We start from the raw sequence: 17593 nt of genomic DNA, 5'->3' as shown, positions 1-17593 counted from the left end.
ATATTAATGCATTATTATAATTGTATAAATATTAATGTGTTATATATTACATTAATGTTAATATATAATATTAATATATTATATCTTATATAATATATATAAGATATAAAAGATATTTTATAATATAATAATAACACTACAGTTATTTCAAAGTGGAAAGCAGGTATCTGTTGAAATTACATCTTCAGAATTATCAAGAGTCCTTTGACAACAAAGAATCACTTCTAAAAGATTGCTTTTCCTTTGGTCAAAATGAAATAATTTTATGCTAATGCTATAAATAAAAAAGCAGGGCACAAAAGTGTGTTATGACGACCTTAACTATACACAGAAAAGTACAAAAAAAATTATGAATAAGGAAAGACCTGGAGGGAATTATCTAAAATATTCATGATTATCTCTCTGGGCAAGAGGAATGGTATGAACTTTTCCTCCCCTTCCAAACCACTTAACACTGTAGTTATCCAATATTTTACTGTGGTCACGAATGATTTTAATAATCAGAAAAATATAAGTTAAAAACAGGCATTTTTCCAGCTACAGAGCATAGGCCCCTTGGCCAGCCTTCTCATTTTGCTTTGCGAAACCGTGCTCTCAGAGGCGAGGGAGGGCTGGGGTCACAGGCTGGGAGCACAGCTCCCCCGTAAAGGCTGGACAAGAGTGCTGGAGCCCTGGGGCTTCGGAGACAGCAGACCTTGGACCTTGGGTGCGGCACCCAACCTCTTTTGTTCCCTCCTCCGTGTAACAAGAACATCAGAAAACAAGCACCTGACATGCATGATTGCATTTAAGCTTAACAACAAAAGCCTCATAACCTAGGGTGGTTGTGGGGCTGAAGTATCTTCATGAACATAAAGTGCTCACATCTCTGACTGTCATTAAGGAAGGTACAGGAGAAGGCGCAGGGCTAATGCTTACTGAAGGCTGCCCGGCTGTTATCTTCGGGGCAAGGGGTGGAGGGCAGGGCATACCTGTGAGCAAAGACTTCCCCAGGCCGTCGGGTTGAAGGCACACAGCGTGGCCAAAGTCACAGAGGGCTGCGCGGCTCCCATCACTGGATAGGAGCACGTTGTCGGCTGCCAGGCCACCCCGGGAAAAAGAGGAACAGGTGAGTCACTGAGGGCCCCAGCCCAATTTGAACCTCCGGCGGGGCAGTTTTCTGGCTGACCCTACGTGGCAGCTGCAGCTTCTGATTAGTTTCATTAGTCATGGAGGGAGGGGGGAGGAGGGGATCAGTTCAGGCTGGAGGCAGGCAGCAGGCAGGCCCTCAGAGGGTGAGGGGATATGGCCACTCAGCCTTGCTGCCCTCCCCTCCCCGTGGTCACCAGTAAGTAGGAGCTTGATTAGCTGTTCTCTGTGGGCATCACCCACTGGAAATCACAGTGCCAGGCTGAGGGCTGGGAGAACACACTTTCCCTTCCTGCTGGCTCAGCCCACCCACCTTGACGGAGGCACAGAAGATCTGGGAGGAAGCAGGCATGATGGGGTGAGGAAACAGCCCAATAGGGACCAGGGCCACGGGTGCCCTGAGCCTTACCTTTCACATCTCCATGTAGAATCCTGCGGGTATGGAGGTATTCCAGCCCTTCCAGCGCCTGGCCCAGGTAGTAAAGGGCCCGGTCCTCTGGCAGACAGCCTTTCTGCTTTATGAGCTGGCCTAGCGAACCACCTAGGAGATCAATGGCCGGTCTTTACATGGGGCTTTTCTGGGCCTCCAAGCCAGCCAAGGGCAAGAGACTTCGAACAGCAGGTGGTAGAAAGCAGGCCTTTCTTGCTGATGTCATGAGGTCAAGAGTTTAAAAATGGATTGACTGGGGACCAAGGTTAACCTGGGCAAGACTTGGAGAAACCCTTGGCTCTGACTTTGGAGGGAGAAGGAGTAGCCCCTGGCTCCTTACCTTCCAGAAGTTCCATGAAGATGTTGACCCAAGGCCCTTCCTTCACAGCTCCATACAAAGGGACAATTCTAGGGGAGGTCAATCCCGCACATGCCATCAACTCCTCGGCCCGAAATACTTCGACTCGCACCTGGAAGGGCCCAGAGGTGGGTGGGAGTCAGGTTGAGGGACCAGGGCTGGTTCCCTGGGTTCCTATCTGGACCCTTGGCGCTCCCTGTATGGAGACCACAGATGGGCCTGGTGATGATTCCGAGACCAGGCAGGGCCCTGAAGGGGCCTAAACTAAAGTGTGAACCCTGGGGCGGTCAGGGTCAATGCCTAGGACTTGACTAAAGTTCTGCAGTGCTGATGTTTATGGAAACAGTTACACAAAAACGACAATCCTTATCCAGGCCCCTGGCATGCTGCTCACCCTCAGATCTGCTGAACACAGAACTTTCTTTTCCCCAGCTCAAATGTCTGGACAGTTTCTAGGTTATGGGACCTTTTGTTTATCAACATCCATGTTTTAAGGTGCTTCTGTAGCCAGAGTCAGTACAGCCAAGATTCTGGCTCTGTCAGTGCCTCTGGATCCTCAGCATCCTTCTCAGCACTTACTATTTGGTAATAATTGTTTGCCTTTCCCCCTGAGGGCTAAAATGTCCATGTAGATGCGACAGTGCTTGTTTATTCTGTTTGCAGCTGTTTCCCCAGGATCTGGGCATAGGAGAGGATTCTCCTACGGGGAGGGGCTTAGCCCAGGCCCCGCCTGCAGTGGGCTGGCAGGCTGAGGACCACCCACTCCTCTGCAGGGACCAGCGTGACATGGAGGGAAGAAATAGGCCTTGGATACAAGCATCCTGGGCTGAGACCCTGGCTCGGCCGTTTCCAAAGATGGATCACTTCCTTGAAGCTATGTATCTCCATATGTGAATGGTGGGGGCAGTGGCCTCTGCTCCTGTGTAGGGTAGGGGTTTGGAGGGGTGGTAACCAGCACTAGGCCTCAGTGGGTGCTCAGGGAATGGCAGCTCCTGCCTCCTCCCTCTAGCTCAAATGAGAGCCGCTGAATAAATGCTTATACTTCCTATAATAGAGACTTTTTTTTCCTTCCGGCTGCAGTTGGCTTGGCTGTTAGCCTCGAGAAGAGCCACCAGGGGGCGTGAGTGGTAACAACACTAGCCAGGAAGCAGTCGGTCAGGGTCTGGCTGTCTTCCGAGACCTGCTGACTTGTGCGGCTTTTGGACTTTTGCCTATCAGTGGAAAATGTCTCTTCTGATTACTTGCAGAATATCTGGTTGATCATCTTGCACGAACTTTGACTCTCTGTCAGTGTTTCCAGCTCTGAACCTGAATTGGAACTAATTTGTCGACAGGACTTGTATTAGCAAATGTCTTTCACCCTACTGCTCCCAAACTGTGAGGTGAAGCGTGCACCACAGAGAATTCACAAGGAGAACAGTGATGGTGACATCTGGGGACACCACCTAGACTACTAGCTTGAGACAGTTCAGTTTCAATGGCTGCACTGCATTCTTTTGAGGATGGTCTTTATGAAGGTAGGTTTTTGGAGGCTGCTGTGACAAAAAGGTTCTTAGGGGGAGAGAGTGGAGCAGGACGTGAAGGGGATGGTGTCCAGTGATTTCAAAGGTGGAGAAGCTGTGCGTGCCCAACAGGATATACATTCTGTTAGTAAATATGGTTGTTTAAGGAAATTTATTTTTCAGTTTATGTGTGTTGTTATGCAAATGGTTACTAGATTGTTAGGATAAAGACTTATTACTCGACCCAATTATTTAACAGATGAAACTTGCTTTAGTCTGGGGCACCTTGAAAAAATGACACGAAGGGCTGTGAACCAAGGAAGTCTGGAAGCTTAGGCTTTAATTCTGAAGAAATTTGTAAGTCTTTCAGTACCCCAGTGATATTAAAACCCTTCCTAACCACTCTGATCAAAGGGAGTTGGAAGGGACACTTCAAGACACAAGGTGTGTTAGAAGTCTGGGCCAGCCCCAGGGAGAGCAGGCTGAAAGGATGCTCTTGAGGGAGAAAGGATGCCCTTCTAATCCAGGCCAGCTGCCCATCTGGCCACCTCTCCTCTCTGGACTTCAGTGTCCTCATCTGTACAGTGAGGGCTGGACTCTGATGAGGATGTTAATGAGAACTAATATTTAATGCCCACTTAACAGATTCTGGGGATTGTGCTCAGAACTTTATTCACCGTTTGCATCTTACAATAGCCTAGGAGGTGATATCATCTCATTTTACAGACAAAGAAGCTGAAGATCAGACCGGTGACTTGCTCAAGGTCACTGGATATAAAGGAGCAGAGCTGGGATCTTGGGGAGGTAAGCCTTACTCCAGAGCTGCCAGCTCCCCTACCTTGCTCAAGGCCTTTCCAGGGGTATTAGCTTTTACATCCTGGGCATTTTTTTACTGAAGTGCAAGAGCATGCATGCCTAGGTGGAAGCATGGCCAGCAATCACCTAACCGCCAAATCCACAGGACATTTCCCTCTGCTTAACTGCCCGCATGCTTTATACCAGGGGTCTCTCTTTCCTTCTTGGAATGCTCCCTCTTGTTTTCTTTAGTATTCATATTCATTTTATTTCATCAGTAAAAATAAGGGAATAAAAGCAATTCTCTAAGTTCTTTTAAAGATTGCAGGAACAATAATATGTGAGAAGCATATAGTTTTGTCCTTTATTTCCTCATCACCATGGAGACAGTCTCCCCTTGGTCCTTGTGCTGATTTCCTCAACACTTGTCCTGGCTGACTTCACCCACATGCCCGGCTGATGGCTGCTTCTACCATCTTTCCACCATGTAAGTGTCCACCCCATTACAATCCGAGCTCCTTCAGGTCAGGCGTGTGGATTCCATACCTCTGTCTCCAGCCCGGGTCTAGCATCTGGCACAGAGCAGGGGCTTGGTAACAACAGCTGGCTGGACTTGGCCAAGGCCACTCTAACCCATATCAGGGCAGAGCGAAAGGAGGCTCCTAGAACTCCATGCTTCAGCCAGACGTTCTCAAATGAACAGTTTTTAACCCTCTGGGCCACAGACCCCTGTGAAAATCTGGTAAATAAAAAATGTGTATGGGTCCACCCATACCACACGTGGAATACAATTCCAGGAGTTCATGAATCTTATGAATGAACTGACTAGGATTAGAACTTCTACACTGACTGTTAAAAAGCACTAGACAGGTATATACTACCAGTGAGGAAATCTGTCCATGATCCATTGTTACAACATGAAAAAACATGGTACAGAACAAATGAGCACAACCTAATTTTAATAAAAGATATAACTACATGTTTATATATGCATATCAAAGGGTGGTTACCTCAGAAGAGGACTGGGGGACAGAGAGACTTTTGCTTTTTGGGGTACCATTCTTTTATAATGAGTCTCTATTAATTTGAAAGTAAAAGTAAGATCAAACAAAATCTTTAAAAAAAACCCAAAACCCGACATTAAAGCCTGGGTGTGCAACCAATTAGCATCTAACCTGGGGCCAGCGGGGTACTGACATCATCATGTGATGCTCCACATCCAGGATCCTCCCTGGGGAGCATCAGAGGGTGTACACACTTGCTCTGACCCCGTGTGCACTTTGACCTCTGATCCTTGGCCCTCAACCTCCACCCCTACCCTCCTGGCAGGGATCTGTTTCTCAGATCTTTCAGCTGAAAATGCTAAAGGATACCACTGCCTTCCTTACTCCCCTCCCCTGGAGAGAAAGGAGGGGTGGTCTGCCTGACCAAAGGCACCTGTGTGGGCCACCCAAAGCCAACCCTGCTGAGGTGCTGGATGAGGGGAGGCAGAGGTCTGAGGGGCCGGCTCTGGGGGGCTTCAGCAGCAGGTCTGGGCCTGGCAAGTCCACGCGTTGTGCTTGGAGCTTGTCTGGCTGCCCTGGGGAGGTGAGGAGTGGAGTCCCTGTCTCTTCTACTATATTAGGGTTGTTTACCTTGTTGCCTGGGACTCTGAGAACCTCAGCAGCGCAACAGCTGAGGAGCCTGGTGACTAAGCTCCCCAGCACGGGCATTCATCTCCAGGATACTTCACACTCTCTTGCCCTCCTCCCACCCGCCTCTCAGGAGGGACAGCTGAGCCTTCTCTGGTGGCCTGGGGAGGGGACTACAGCTGAGGAGGTCAGGCACGTGGCCCCGGCATCCCAGCGGGAGATGATGACCCATGCTGGCAAGAACTAAGCACGTGCTTTGGTCAGTGGTGGGGTGGGCAGGGGTGGAGCTGGCTTATTTGACAGAGTGTGTCTGAAGTTTGGGGTAATACCTATGGATAGTCCCCTCTCTCAGCCCGTTGCCCCGAGGCCCAGACTCTCCAGCTTAGAGACACCTGGTCGCGCACCAGCCATGGAAGCCAGCCCTGTTCACAATCCCCTCACCCCTTAAAGTCACAGGCACCCAAGACAGTGGCGCAGCAGTGTCCACTCTGCGTGGGGCCTGAGCAGGCTGGACTTGCCTGTTCTGGCTATTTGGTCCCTTTCCTTTGGGGAATCAGAGTGTCCTGGACAAAGGCCATCTGAAAACAAGGTCAATCTTTGAATTAGCTATTTCACGCTGCCCATGGGCCACGGAAATGGCCCGTGAAAATGTTTCTGCTTTCCACCTTAGGAAGTCTTTGGGGCTAGCCCTTATTCTTAGCTGAATTTAAGGTCAAGGGCAAGGTGGCTTCCAATCAAGGTGAGGGGAAGAGTCGGGGTAGGAGAAAGGATATCTGAAGGAGAGGAGGGCTGACACCCTCAAGGTCTGTTGGGCCTGGACAGTGTGATTTGACAGAAGGAGGCTTTGGTTCTAGGCCTGATTGTGGGGCTGTGGGCAAGGTGCAGACCCTCTCTGGTCTCCAGTTCTAACATTACAGAGATGAGGGAGAAGGAGATGTGACTCAGGCCTCTGCCTCTAATTAAAATCCTAGAAGCACCAGTCTTCCTCTCCTGCCCCTTCCTGAGGAGAGGGTCAAAGCCAAACTCTGCAGTTGGATAAACCTGGGGCTCTCACTAAGTCTCATTGCCTCATATTGTCCATCTCCCAAGACTGATTACATTCAGTCAACAGGAGGCAGAGTCAGATCTGGCTCCCAAAGGGCTCCTGTCGGGGGGCTTCTCTTAGGGAGGCTCCTGTCAGGAGGAGACTGTGCTCTCGCTATTAACCTTGCTATCCCGCTGTGAAGTTTACGAGTTTCAGCTCAGTATGAATTTCGTGATAATCCAATCATCTTCCAGGTTTTGACTTGCCCAAGGGGCCTGGTGTCAGGAGGGGCCCAGGCTGCACACACAGCCTCACGCTCCCTCTCACATACACACGCACCAAGTCCAGCTCCCAGGCAGGGACATGTGACCAGGACGGTCCCCTTCCAGCTCCAGCTGACCCAGGGCAGCCAGGATAGCCAGGCTCCGTTAAAGAGAGTCAGACCCAGGCCATCCTGTGATTAACCCTGAAAGAAGGCAGAGGGAAGGCGACAGGCCTCCGGCCCCCTGCTCTCCTCAGCCTCGGAGCCCGGCATACCTTTTTGACGGCACACTGGAAGCCAGTCTGCTTGTCCTCCATCCTGTGGACCTCTCCAAAGGAGCCTCTGCCCAGGCAGGGCTGGCGCGTGGCCCAGTGGACCTCCTCTCGGTACTCATAATCCACCGGCTTGAGTTTCTGGGGTTGGCAGGAGAGAGAGGCCGGTTTCAGTGGCCAGGGCAGTGGAGGGATGAAGGTTACAGTGAGGAAAGCTTGCCAGCTGGTGGCCCGTGCCAGGCTGCTGGGCTGAGCTGAGCCCTCACAACAGAAGACACCAGCTGGTCTCAGGCAGGGCTTGGGGTCAGCAGAGGGTGGGGTGGGGTGGGGGGGACAGGACCACCAGAGAGGGGGTGATAGGAATCAGGCGAAGGCAAAGGAGAGCTTCACGGTCTGCCTGAGGCAATCTGATCCCTGCAATGAAAAAACCTCCTCCCCAGACTTGTGGTTGTGGGACAGAAATGAAATTGTCAACGACCTTGACCATGAAAAACATGACTCCAGCTAAAAGGTAAAAGAAAGGGAAGGACAATGAAGAGGGGCAGAGGACAAGGGATAATGTCAGAGATGGATGGGATAATATCCAGAAATCTAAGTTTGGGAAAATCATGTAATGTTACAAAGTTATCCGGTCAACTAGAGAGGGAGAAAAAAAGCTATGACAAACCTAGACAGCGTGTTAAAAAGCAGAGACATCACTTTGCTGACAAAGGCCTGTACAATCAAAGCTATGGTTTTTCTAGTGGTCACGTATGGATGTGAGAGCTGGACCATTAAGAAAGCAGAGTGCTGAAGAATTGATGCTTTCAAACTGTGGTGTTGGAGAAGACTTTTGTGAGTCTTTTGGACAAGCAAGGAGATCAAACCAGTCAATACTAAAGGAAATCAACCCTGAATATTCATTGGAAGGACTGATGCTGAAGCTCCAATACTTTGGCCACCTGATGCAAAGAACTGACTCATTAGAAAAGACCCTGATGCTGGGAAAGATTGAGGGCAAGAAAAGGGGGCGACAGAGGATGAGATGGTTGGATGGCATCACTGACTCAATGAACATGAGTTTGAGCAAACTCTGGGAGATGGTGAAGGACAGGGAAGCCTGGTGTGCTGCAGTCATGTGGTCACAAAGAGTCAGACATGACTTAGTGACTGAACAACAATAAGAGGGGGAAGGTGAAGGAAGGGGGAAGTGAAGATGGACAGCCCTGGAGGTGGAGGTGGAGGTGGAAGTGGAGGCGGAGGGGGTGGTGATGGCATGTGTCTGAGTGTTTGGGGACTACTCGCCTCGATAAGTAGGACCCCCTCGCTGTCCTCAGTTTCAGGGCTGGGCTCCTGGGGCCTGGAGCCCCCCACTGACCAGGTCTTGGCCAGGCTGGCCAGGCTGCGGGCCTGGCCGGAGCTCACGCTGCCTTGCAGAGCATGTACCAGGTACTCCTCCACGGACAGCTTGTCACTTGAGCCACGAGACGGGCAGCTGGGCTTCAGGTGAGGGCTGGGCAGGGGCTTCTGGCTGTCTACACAGGCCAGTCTGCCCAGGTGAGGGCCGGGCAAGGGCTGCTGGTCGTCTACACAGTTTGCCAGTTTGCCGAGGAAGGACTCTAGCGGGTGAGGCTTCCAGGGCTGGAGAGGGTGGAATGGGAAGGGGTGAGGCAGCCTGCTGTAGGGGAAGGGCTGTGGCAGGGGGCCGGCGTCCTGTGGGTGGTGGACTTTCCACACGTGGTTCAGACACTGCAGGGGGCTGATCAGTTTGTGGAGTTCTGGTCGAGGCAGCGCTGGCCGCAGGCCCTCCCCGAGCTTCTTAAACCAGAGCTGACCAAGGCCTGGCTCCTTCAGAGGCTTGGTGAACTGCGGGGCATTTCTAACATACGGGGGACCCAGTGGAGACTCATCTTCCTGCAGGAGAAACACAGCGTTAGGACGCGGGGCTCCGGCCAAGGCGTGGGCCTTCTGCAGGCCCTGAGCCCAGACGGTGCCTGGGGTGAGCCCGGCACGGGGGCTGGGGTGGGGGCAGGCCTCACCTGCACGGGGACTGTGCAGCTCTCCTGCTCGGGGGTCCTGGGGAGGGGTTTGGCCAAGGCCACCCCTGCCTGAGCCGGGGACTTAGAGCTCTTCTTCTTGCGTTTCTTCCGGGCTTTGCTGCGGCGCTTCCCCTTCCAGCACACGCGGGCCATTTTGCCCTCGGTCGAGTGGGCCACATTGTTGGGGATCTGATCAAGACTCTCGGACTGGCTGTTAGAGAGACACAGACACGCCGTCTGGGTGTGAGGAGGTGCAGGTGACTGCGATGGACTCACAGAGACCTGAGGTCACATCCCAGCTTAGTCAGGACTCGCGGGAACGCAGGACAGTTCCTGAGCCCCAAGGACTGTCCGGGTCCTCACTGGTAAAGAGGAGGTAGTCTTTTCTGCCAGGCGGGGCGGAGATGGGGTTTAAATGAAACAGCTCATTTAAAAAGGCTACCTGGAGGGCTTCCCTGGTGGCTGAGTGGTGTAAAGTCCACCTGCCTGTGCGGGAGAGGTGGGTTTGATCCCTGATCTGGGAGGATCCCACATGCTATGGTGCAACTATAGAGCGACTACAGAGCCTGCCCTCTGGAGCCCGGGAACTGCAGCTACTGAGCCTGCGTGCCCCAACTACTGAAGCCCTAGCGCCCTCGAGTCCGTGCTCCCAACAGGAGAAGCTGCTGCAATGAGAAGCCTGCACACTGCAACTAGAGAGTGGCCCCCTGCTTGCCGCAACTAGAGAAAAGGCTGCGCAGCATCGAAGACTCAGCACAGCCAAAAATAAATAAATAATTACCAAAAAAAAAAAAGAAAAGGCTACCTCGGTGCCTGGTCCCAAGGCAAGCCTCTGAGAAACAGTGGTTATTACTAAGGTGAGAGGCTGCACATTGCTCTTTTGATGTGGATGGAGAGAGACTAGGGGGACTGCCTGTGGAGAGGGCCCAGAAGACCCCATGGCAGGCATTCTCAGCTCTCAGTTGGTTTCTGTGGCCTCTGGAGCAAGGACAGTTGACGTTGGTCACCTCCACCCCCACCAGCCCTGGGCCCACTTGGCTCCCCCAGGAATGTGAGGAGTGGCATAAACAGACACTCTGCCCGGGCTGGTGCCTGGGTACCAGGGGAGCCAGCCCTGCTCTGAGAGCTGGAGTCTGAGCATCACTATGGCTCTAACTTGGCTCTCGCCCCTCTGGATATCAAGGCCCTGGTGGCCCTTCTGAAAGGGCTGCTGCCAAATAGCTGTGAAGCCAACCACGGCCTCAGCTGCTCTCCCATGGCCTCATCTCCTGCCCCCACGAAGGAGGCCGACTCGTCCCTGTTCTGGGGATTGCTAGGGGCCTGGGAGTTTCTCAGGCAGCGGAGAGAAGTGAGTCCATCAGAAACCTCCAACCCTGGGCCAAAAGCCATCAGGCTGGCATAAGGAATCTGACCAAACAGGGAGCATTTCTTGGTTCAAGGCCAGGTGCCCTCCTAAAACCTTTTCATCACCAGTGGTTCCCAAACTCCAGTGATAAAGAAGTCTGCCTGGGGAGAGAGGAGGACCTATGTCCAGGTTTGACCTCCAGTTGCCAAAAACCAGTCTTTGGGGCTGGGGAGCCTGGAAACAGACCGAGACTCACTCAGCCTCCTTTCCACAGGCCCAGTGAGCTGTGAGTCTGCCCCTGCCTGTTTCCAAGCCCTCATCCCTCCCTGGGTGTGTCTCACAGAGGGAAGGACATGGGAGGTTTCTCCCCAAGTGGCTTCTCTGGGCCTGCACTCATGGTCACGCACCAGCGGCGAGGTGCCTCCTGTTCCCAGCACCTCCCTACTGATGGGAACTGAGGGGAGCATCAAGGGCTCTGCGGAGAATACAAATAAAACGTCAAGCTGATATGACCCAGAAGCAGTCATCCACACGCTGGGAGCAACTTTTGAAAAGCTTATTTGGCTGGGAGAGCGGCTCAGCCAGGAAGCCTGGGTGGGTTCCAAGAGCTGAACCACAGGTGGTGAAGGCGGGAGCCAGGGGTCATTCGGGAGTGGCCGGGGCGAGCAGCTGGGGTGGGGACACTGCCGCTGTGTCAACTCAGGACGCCCCACTCAGGCTGACCCCCTTACCTGTACTGTTTCGAGCCAGCGATGAAGATCCGTTCTGAAAAGGTGGGGCTGAACTCTTGGCTATTCTCACCTTTTAATTAAAGGAAAAGGGGTTGGACGAGCAGAAAGGAGAAAGAGGATTCGGCACTTAGGAGAGCGGCACTTTGCAGATACCCTCCTGGCCACTCCTCTTTTCTGCAGCTCAACTCCTCTCACAGCGACCTCACTCTGCCCTCCCAGTCTGGGGGTCAAGAGCACTGGGCATGCCTACAACATGGGGTCATTTAAGAGCACCCACCCCACTTCACACACTGTGAGGGGTAAGTGAGATGGTCCATATAAAACACTCGACACGGTGCCTGGCACATGGCTCAGTATATACTATTATATATGTGTGTGGGGTGAACTACCATTACCATGTCACTCACTCTGCTTTCTTATTCTCTCATCTCTAGTCAAAGACCAGCCAGAAGGAAGCGGAAGATGCGGGGAAGGATGGCTGTATGTGGGAAAATACTGTCACCAGCTGTCAGTCTTGCCAGGCTCCACCCCAGAAACTTCCTGGGGTGGAGGGAAGGTGTGGGGAGGGAGGGGATTCCTGGCCCTACCCGCCCCCTTGGGAGTTTCTCAGGCTCTGATGGCAGCCATCATTCTGAGCCATCTTGAGGTCTTGTGAGCGCAAGCAGAAGGACCAGGCCGGGCCTCACCCGCCCTTCAGGCCCGAGGGCAGGTGTTCATCCTTTGGGGTGGGGGCCGCCTTGAGGTGGAAGCGGTGAAGAACCTAATACCCCAGAGTGGCTTTCCGGGAAACCTGGCTTTTCCTGTCTGGGCCTCTCCAGAGATGCTCAGGCTGCCCAAGGTCCCAGCAGAAGGCAGAGGGCCTGCCTGACGATCCTGCAGACTCCCCAGCACCTTGGAGCCCACACCTGTGGCTAACCACCCTTGTCCAAGCGCTGTGCCCACCCTCTCTCTCTGCACCCCCACCCCGCCCTGAATCCCGGGGCTCTTACATTCGGCCTGGGCGATGATGGAGATGGCGGCTGGCCCAGCCTCGGAGCCGTCCTTGGCTGTGCCTTTGGTGATCACGTCATTCAGGATCTCCCACTTCCCGCAGAACACAGGGCTCTTCTCCACGGCCTCCAGCTTGTGGACGGAGCTCAGCTTCTTCCCAATCGCCTGTGTCTTTTCCTTGGCTTTGGCGAACTCCTTCTGCTGCCCGACCATGGAGCCAGAGGCGCCTGGGCAGGCCATTTCCATCACTGCCATCTCCCAGGCTCACGCTCACCCTGTGAGAGAGACCACACGCAGAGCAGGTCACCCCCAGACCCCAGGGCAGGCTGCAGTGGGAGGAGAAAAGCAGGGGGCAGAGGGCCTTCGCCCCCTCAGGCCACATGTATTTATCCTCCAAATGATCCAAATGGCAACCTCGCCACAGTCTCATGTGGGGTGAGCCCCCTGGCCCTACCAGCTCTTCCCCTCCATTCCACAAGGAGAACTCTAGCCCACCTCCTCTGGGACAGCTGTGGATCAATGTCTGGGTTGGTTCTTTCTTGCCTATGTAAATAATGGCTGAGTCGTTTTCTGCTGTTTGTTTTGTGGTGAACTTTGCTTCCGCAGAACAGGGTGGTGGATCCCATACTCCAAAGCCATTAGTCACCTCACCGATTCTGCACAAGCCTTGCCTTCTTAGAGGACATGCCTGTGCCACCCATTGAGGGCTTTTCTCCAAGTGGAGAGAATCGAGGTTTTGTTTTGTTCCCAAGTTGCAGATAGAGGTATGCATGTACATGTGAGTATGTGTGTATATATATAGATTTGTGTGTCTATTTATATATACACACATTATATAGAGACACATATGAAATCTTGTAAAACCTAAAAACCATGCAAGCAGCAAAGCCAGCACTTGGCTCCCGTCCTGAGCTGCATCTGTTTGTGGCTTTCCAGAACGGACTGACATGCTTCCTTCTGTAATGTCCAAACTCACTTGCTGAAAACCTCTTTCGGGTATCGTTTTTCTTTCAGGCAACATTAGTAATGGAATTTCTATTAGAGCCCATGCACCCCACCACCAACTGACACCTCTAGAAATATGAGGACAAAGCACAAGAATTCATCTCTCTCTGGGCTCCGTCTCCCCCAGCTCTGCGTTCCCACAGAGCCAGATGGGAGAGTGTACTGTTGTGACAATCTGTGCAAAGAGCACGTGGGCTGGAGTGGTCACAAAACAGAACAGTGCTGCCCTGAGATTGTTAGCAGTTGGGAAAGTTTTTAAAGACTGGGGCTCTGAACTCCCAAGGGCAGTGCCCTACCGGGTCATGACTTGTTTGCGACAAAGCCTAAGAAGGCAGTGACTGCAGACACTTTCATAAGTGCTCTTTGATGGCAGCTTGGTCCTCAGGCTGCTGCTAACAGATGACGTCTTCTCTGCGGTAGCTCCATTCATCCTGAATTGCGCCTCCGTCTGCTCTTCAGGGATGAGACAGACTGCGGGAAGTCAGGCCTCTACACCTCTGCCCTTCTGCCTGATCAGGCTGGAAGCTTCCAAGAGACAGTGGGACACTGGGAAACTCTAGGCTGAAACCTCCTGCCTACAGCATCTGCCTCACCACAGCAGACACGAAAGGCTGAGGCAGCTTGACTGGGGTGTGGTGGGTGGGGGAAGGTTTGTCAGTTGCTATGAATTTGATGCTTACATCTCTGCCTTCAAGAGCCTGCTAGCTTTGAACTCAGTGGCTCCAGCTTTCAGCCTGGATGCTAGTGTGGTCCTGCAGGCTGGATGCTCAGGCAGCTGAATGGGTGGCTTCACTGTTTCTTGATGACCTTAAGAAGTCTAAGGGGTGCTCTGACTTCAATTAGGTGAAAGCCCTCCAAGGCTGACTGTTCTACTTGTAAGGGTACTTTCATCCCACTCCATACCTCTGCAGCCCCTGTCCATCTCCAAAAGGACTTGATCCAGGGCCTAGAGTAGGGCCTACCTCTCTCAGCCTCTTTATAAGAGAAACGAGATCTTACAAACAGACCCCCAGCGCGCTAAACCTAACAGTATTAGAGGTATGCCGACAGGGACACTGCTTCAATCTCCTCATTTTTATGGAGGCCTAATTAGGCGGAGACTTGCCGGAGATCACCAGTCTGCATGGGGCCGTGCGGGGCCGGGCCTATTGGGCTGTGCTGTCCACTCCCCAGTCTCTGGGCTGCAGGCAAGGGTGTATGTCATGGGCCTCCCTGGGCAGAAGGCTCCTGAGGGCAGAGGTGGTGTCCCTGGTGTGCAGCAGAGCGGAGCACAGGGGATGCTGGCTGCAGGAGGGAATCAAGGATGATGCTGGGCATCTCGGGATGAAGACAGAGTTTCACTGGACAGCGAGAGAAATGGCCAGTGGTCAGTCTTGTTCTGAGGCACCCAGCTGTTTAGAGCCAAGCTGCACTTGGGCTCACGTGGCCTTTCCTGCCTGGCATGGCTCACCCAGAGCTGGCACTCCTCCAGACAGGCTGTGGGGCACCCCTCCCCGACGAGCTGTCCTTTCACCTTGGTGGCTGGGTGGGCAGCTGGCCAGGGGCCCTGGTCGTCCCTCTGCAAGCACTCCAGGCTCCCCGTCCCAGAGAAACCGAGGCCAAGGCAGCTGAGGTTGGGGCCGCCTCCTCTGCAGTGCCCTGATGACTCACCCGGCAGCCTGGCAGGCAGAGAGAGGAACAAGGGAGCCTGAGAAGCTAGCTAACCCAGCAGCTGGCCGCTGAACCTGTGAAGGGCACGGGGAAAACAGGCTGACCCTCACCTCCTGGGGGCACGAAATCACGGCCCGGGAGTTGTACAGCTTCTCCTGTGTCTGCCTTTCTGGTGCCACATGACCATGACTCAGACTCTCATCGACTGTCTCCAAGTTCAAGAGGCTATTCTCAGGACACTCTGGCTGGACAGCAGCCCTCGACATGTACACACGCTCGCTTCCTCACTCCCTCCCCACTTCCATGTGGGTTCTGATCTACAAAACATGGGGTTCTGCACTAAGCCTGGGACTGCTGGTTGGGTGGGCCTGCCCAGCTCTGGACTTTGGGGCCCAGCTCTCTGCCCCAGCCCAGAGCCCTGCAGCTCTGCCCCTTCTCTCGCTCCTGCAGCTCGTGGGAAGTGAGGACTAAGTGGGAGCCTGCTGTGTCTCTGCCTTTGAAGGCAAGTCAAAATCCTGATTCATTACTCAGCTGGATGCTCTCCACAGCTCCACTCAGGCCTCAGATGCACTCTTCCCTCTGCTCCATGTGTCAGAGCTGAGGATGTGAGCAGTGGCAACAGCCACACCCGCTCGGCTCACTCACAAGGCCATGAACACACAAGGGGAAGGGAAAGGGGCAGAATTAAGTCAGTATTCTTGTAGGGCCTGATCCACGTACATTGCCTGTCCTCTCTTCTGAGGGGTCTTCGTGACTCCTCAGAGGGGCCTGGGGGTAGGAATGATGGGGAGAGCACCAGGTCAACCCCTGGGCACATCTGCGTGACACAGCTGCAGTGGACAAGGTCCCTGGGCTCCAGCTCAGCTCCCTCCCCAGCTTAGTAAAGATCTTCTGTCCAAGCTGAGGAGTTTTCAACGTGGGTTCAAGGATGGCTTCAGGGAGGTCTGGGAGCCCTAGGAACTTTATTGGTGTTTTTCCAGGGGAAGAGGTCCATCAGTTTCATCACATTCCCCAAAGATCTGACATTCCTCAGAAGGTGGTTCTAGTCTCCCCAGAAGACCAAGGCCAGGGCTAAATGCCTGATTCTGGCTCAATTCTTCTATGCCAAGGAAGAGCTCACCAAGGCAGTGCTATCCTACCTGACTGTAAGTTACAATAACTAGATGGGTTCTCAAATGTACTTGCCCTAGGTCTACTGAGTCAGTCACTGGGCATTAGGCCCAGAATCTGTACTTCTGACAAGCTCTCTGGATGACTCTAATGCCCAGTGGCCAGGGATTGCCATCTGACCCCTGCTCTATACTGTCAGGCTGCACTGTCAATATGGCAGCCACTGGCCACATGGCTATTTACATTTATTTTATTTTATGTTTCTATTTTTCTTTTATTTTGTATTGGAGGCTTTCCTGGTGGCTCAGATGGTAAAGAATCTGCCTGCAATGTAGGAGGCCTGGGTTTGATCCCTGGGTGGGAAAGATTCCCTGGAGAAGGGAATGGTAACCCACTCCTGTATTCTTGCCTGGAGAATCCCATGGACAGAGGAGCCTGGCGGGCTCTTTGTATTGGAGTATAGCTGATTAACAATGTTGTAATAGTTTTACATGGACAGCAAAGGGACTCAGCCATACATACACATGTATCCATTCTCCCACAAACTCCCTTCCCATTCAGGCTGTCACATAGCATTGAGCAGAGTTCCCTGTGCTGTACAGTAGGTGACATTCAAATTAATTCATTTTAAATAAAATTTAAAAATCAGTTCTTCAGTTATACTAGCTACCATATAGGAGAGTTCACACAGAATACCTCTATCACTGTAGAAAGTGCTATTAGTTCCTGTCTGAGACCATCACAGCAATGCTTTCTCTGACAGCAAACTTTCTCTTCCTAGGATTCTGGGACAGGAATGGGGTTTAGATGAAATGATTGCTTGATTAAACTGGAAGGCACAGAGTAATATTTAAAATTTTGATCTTCAGTGGTGATGACCTTTCTAAAATGTATCATATTTCAGTTCCCTGTTTTAGTAAGGACAGTAAAAACACCAGATTGGGGACCAGATGATACGAGTTCTAGTGGTGGAGGCTTTTTATTAAAAAGCAACAGGACAATTTTTATTAAAAGAAATCAATCATACCTCAACCCTCACAATATAAAAGACCTGGAAATGTGCAACTGACACGTAACTCAAATTAGAGACAGCTGCTCTGCTGAAGGTGGGCAAGGGCCCCCCACACTCAGCTTGCCTCCATCCACTAAGGATCTCTCCAGCATCCTAGGTCTTCAAGGAAAAGAGTTTGAAAACTACTGACCTAGGAAATCATTTGAGGTTCCCTCTAGTTCCCAAATGCCACTGATTTGTCAGGATTTTTTGAAAGCTAGATGACTTCGATTCAGAATGATAGTTAATATTTCCTAAGCACCACCATTATTAGTGTCAATTTCAGAATGA

At 52.3% G+C, this 17593-nt stretch overlaps 1 protein-coding gene across 7 annotated transcripts in view; it reads right to left on the bottom strand.

Moving 5' to 3' along the window:
* The window catches only part of MAP3K14 (mitogen-activated protein kinase kinase kinase 14), a 42743-nt gene that overhangs the window by 7336 nt on the left and 17814 nt on the right, over positions 1-17593 (bottom strand). For 2 of the 7 annotated variants that reach the window (XM_081577055.1, XM_081577058.1), the window contains 9 exons: positions 15252-15458; positions 12486-12761; positions 11497-11566; positions 9421-9631; positions 8687-9295; positions 7406-7543; positions 1899-2028; positions 1538-1669; positions 972-1076 (listed from right to left, as the gene is read on the bottom strand). In XM_081577055.1, the coding sequence (XP_081433181.1) occupies positions 972-1076; positions 1538-1669; positions 1899-2028; positions 7406-7543; positions 8687-9295; positions 9421-9631; positions 11497-11566; positions 12486-12741 (1651 nt within the window). In that variant the 5' untranslated portion in view covers positions 12742-12761; positions 15252-15458. Of the gene's footprint in view, positions 1-971; positions 1077-1537; positions 1670-1898; positions 2029-7405; positions 7544-8686; positions 9296-9420; positions 9632-11496; positions 11567-12485; positions 12762-13787; positions 15179-15251; positions 15459-17593 lie in introns of all 7 variants that reach the window. The other 5 variants (XM_081577059.1, XM_081577054.1, XM_081577057.1 and 2 more) reach the window with 4 other exon arrangements.

This window comes from Giraffa tippelskirchi, chromosome 3 (assembly GCF_054371585.1).
Source record: "Giraffa tippelskirchi isolate mGirTip1 chromosome 3, T2T-mGirTip1v1.2.pri, whole genome shotgun sequence".
In the NCBI taxonomy this organism is placed as follows: domain Eukaryota; kingdom Metazoa; phylum Chordata; class Mammalia; order Artiodactyla; family Giraffidae; genus Giraffa; species Giraffa tippelskirchi.
This window is presented reverse-complemented; position numbering and strand designations above follow the sequence as displayed.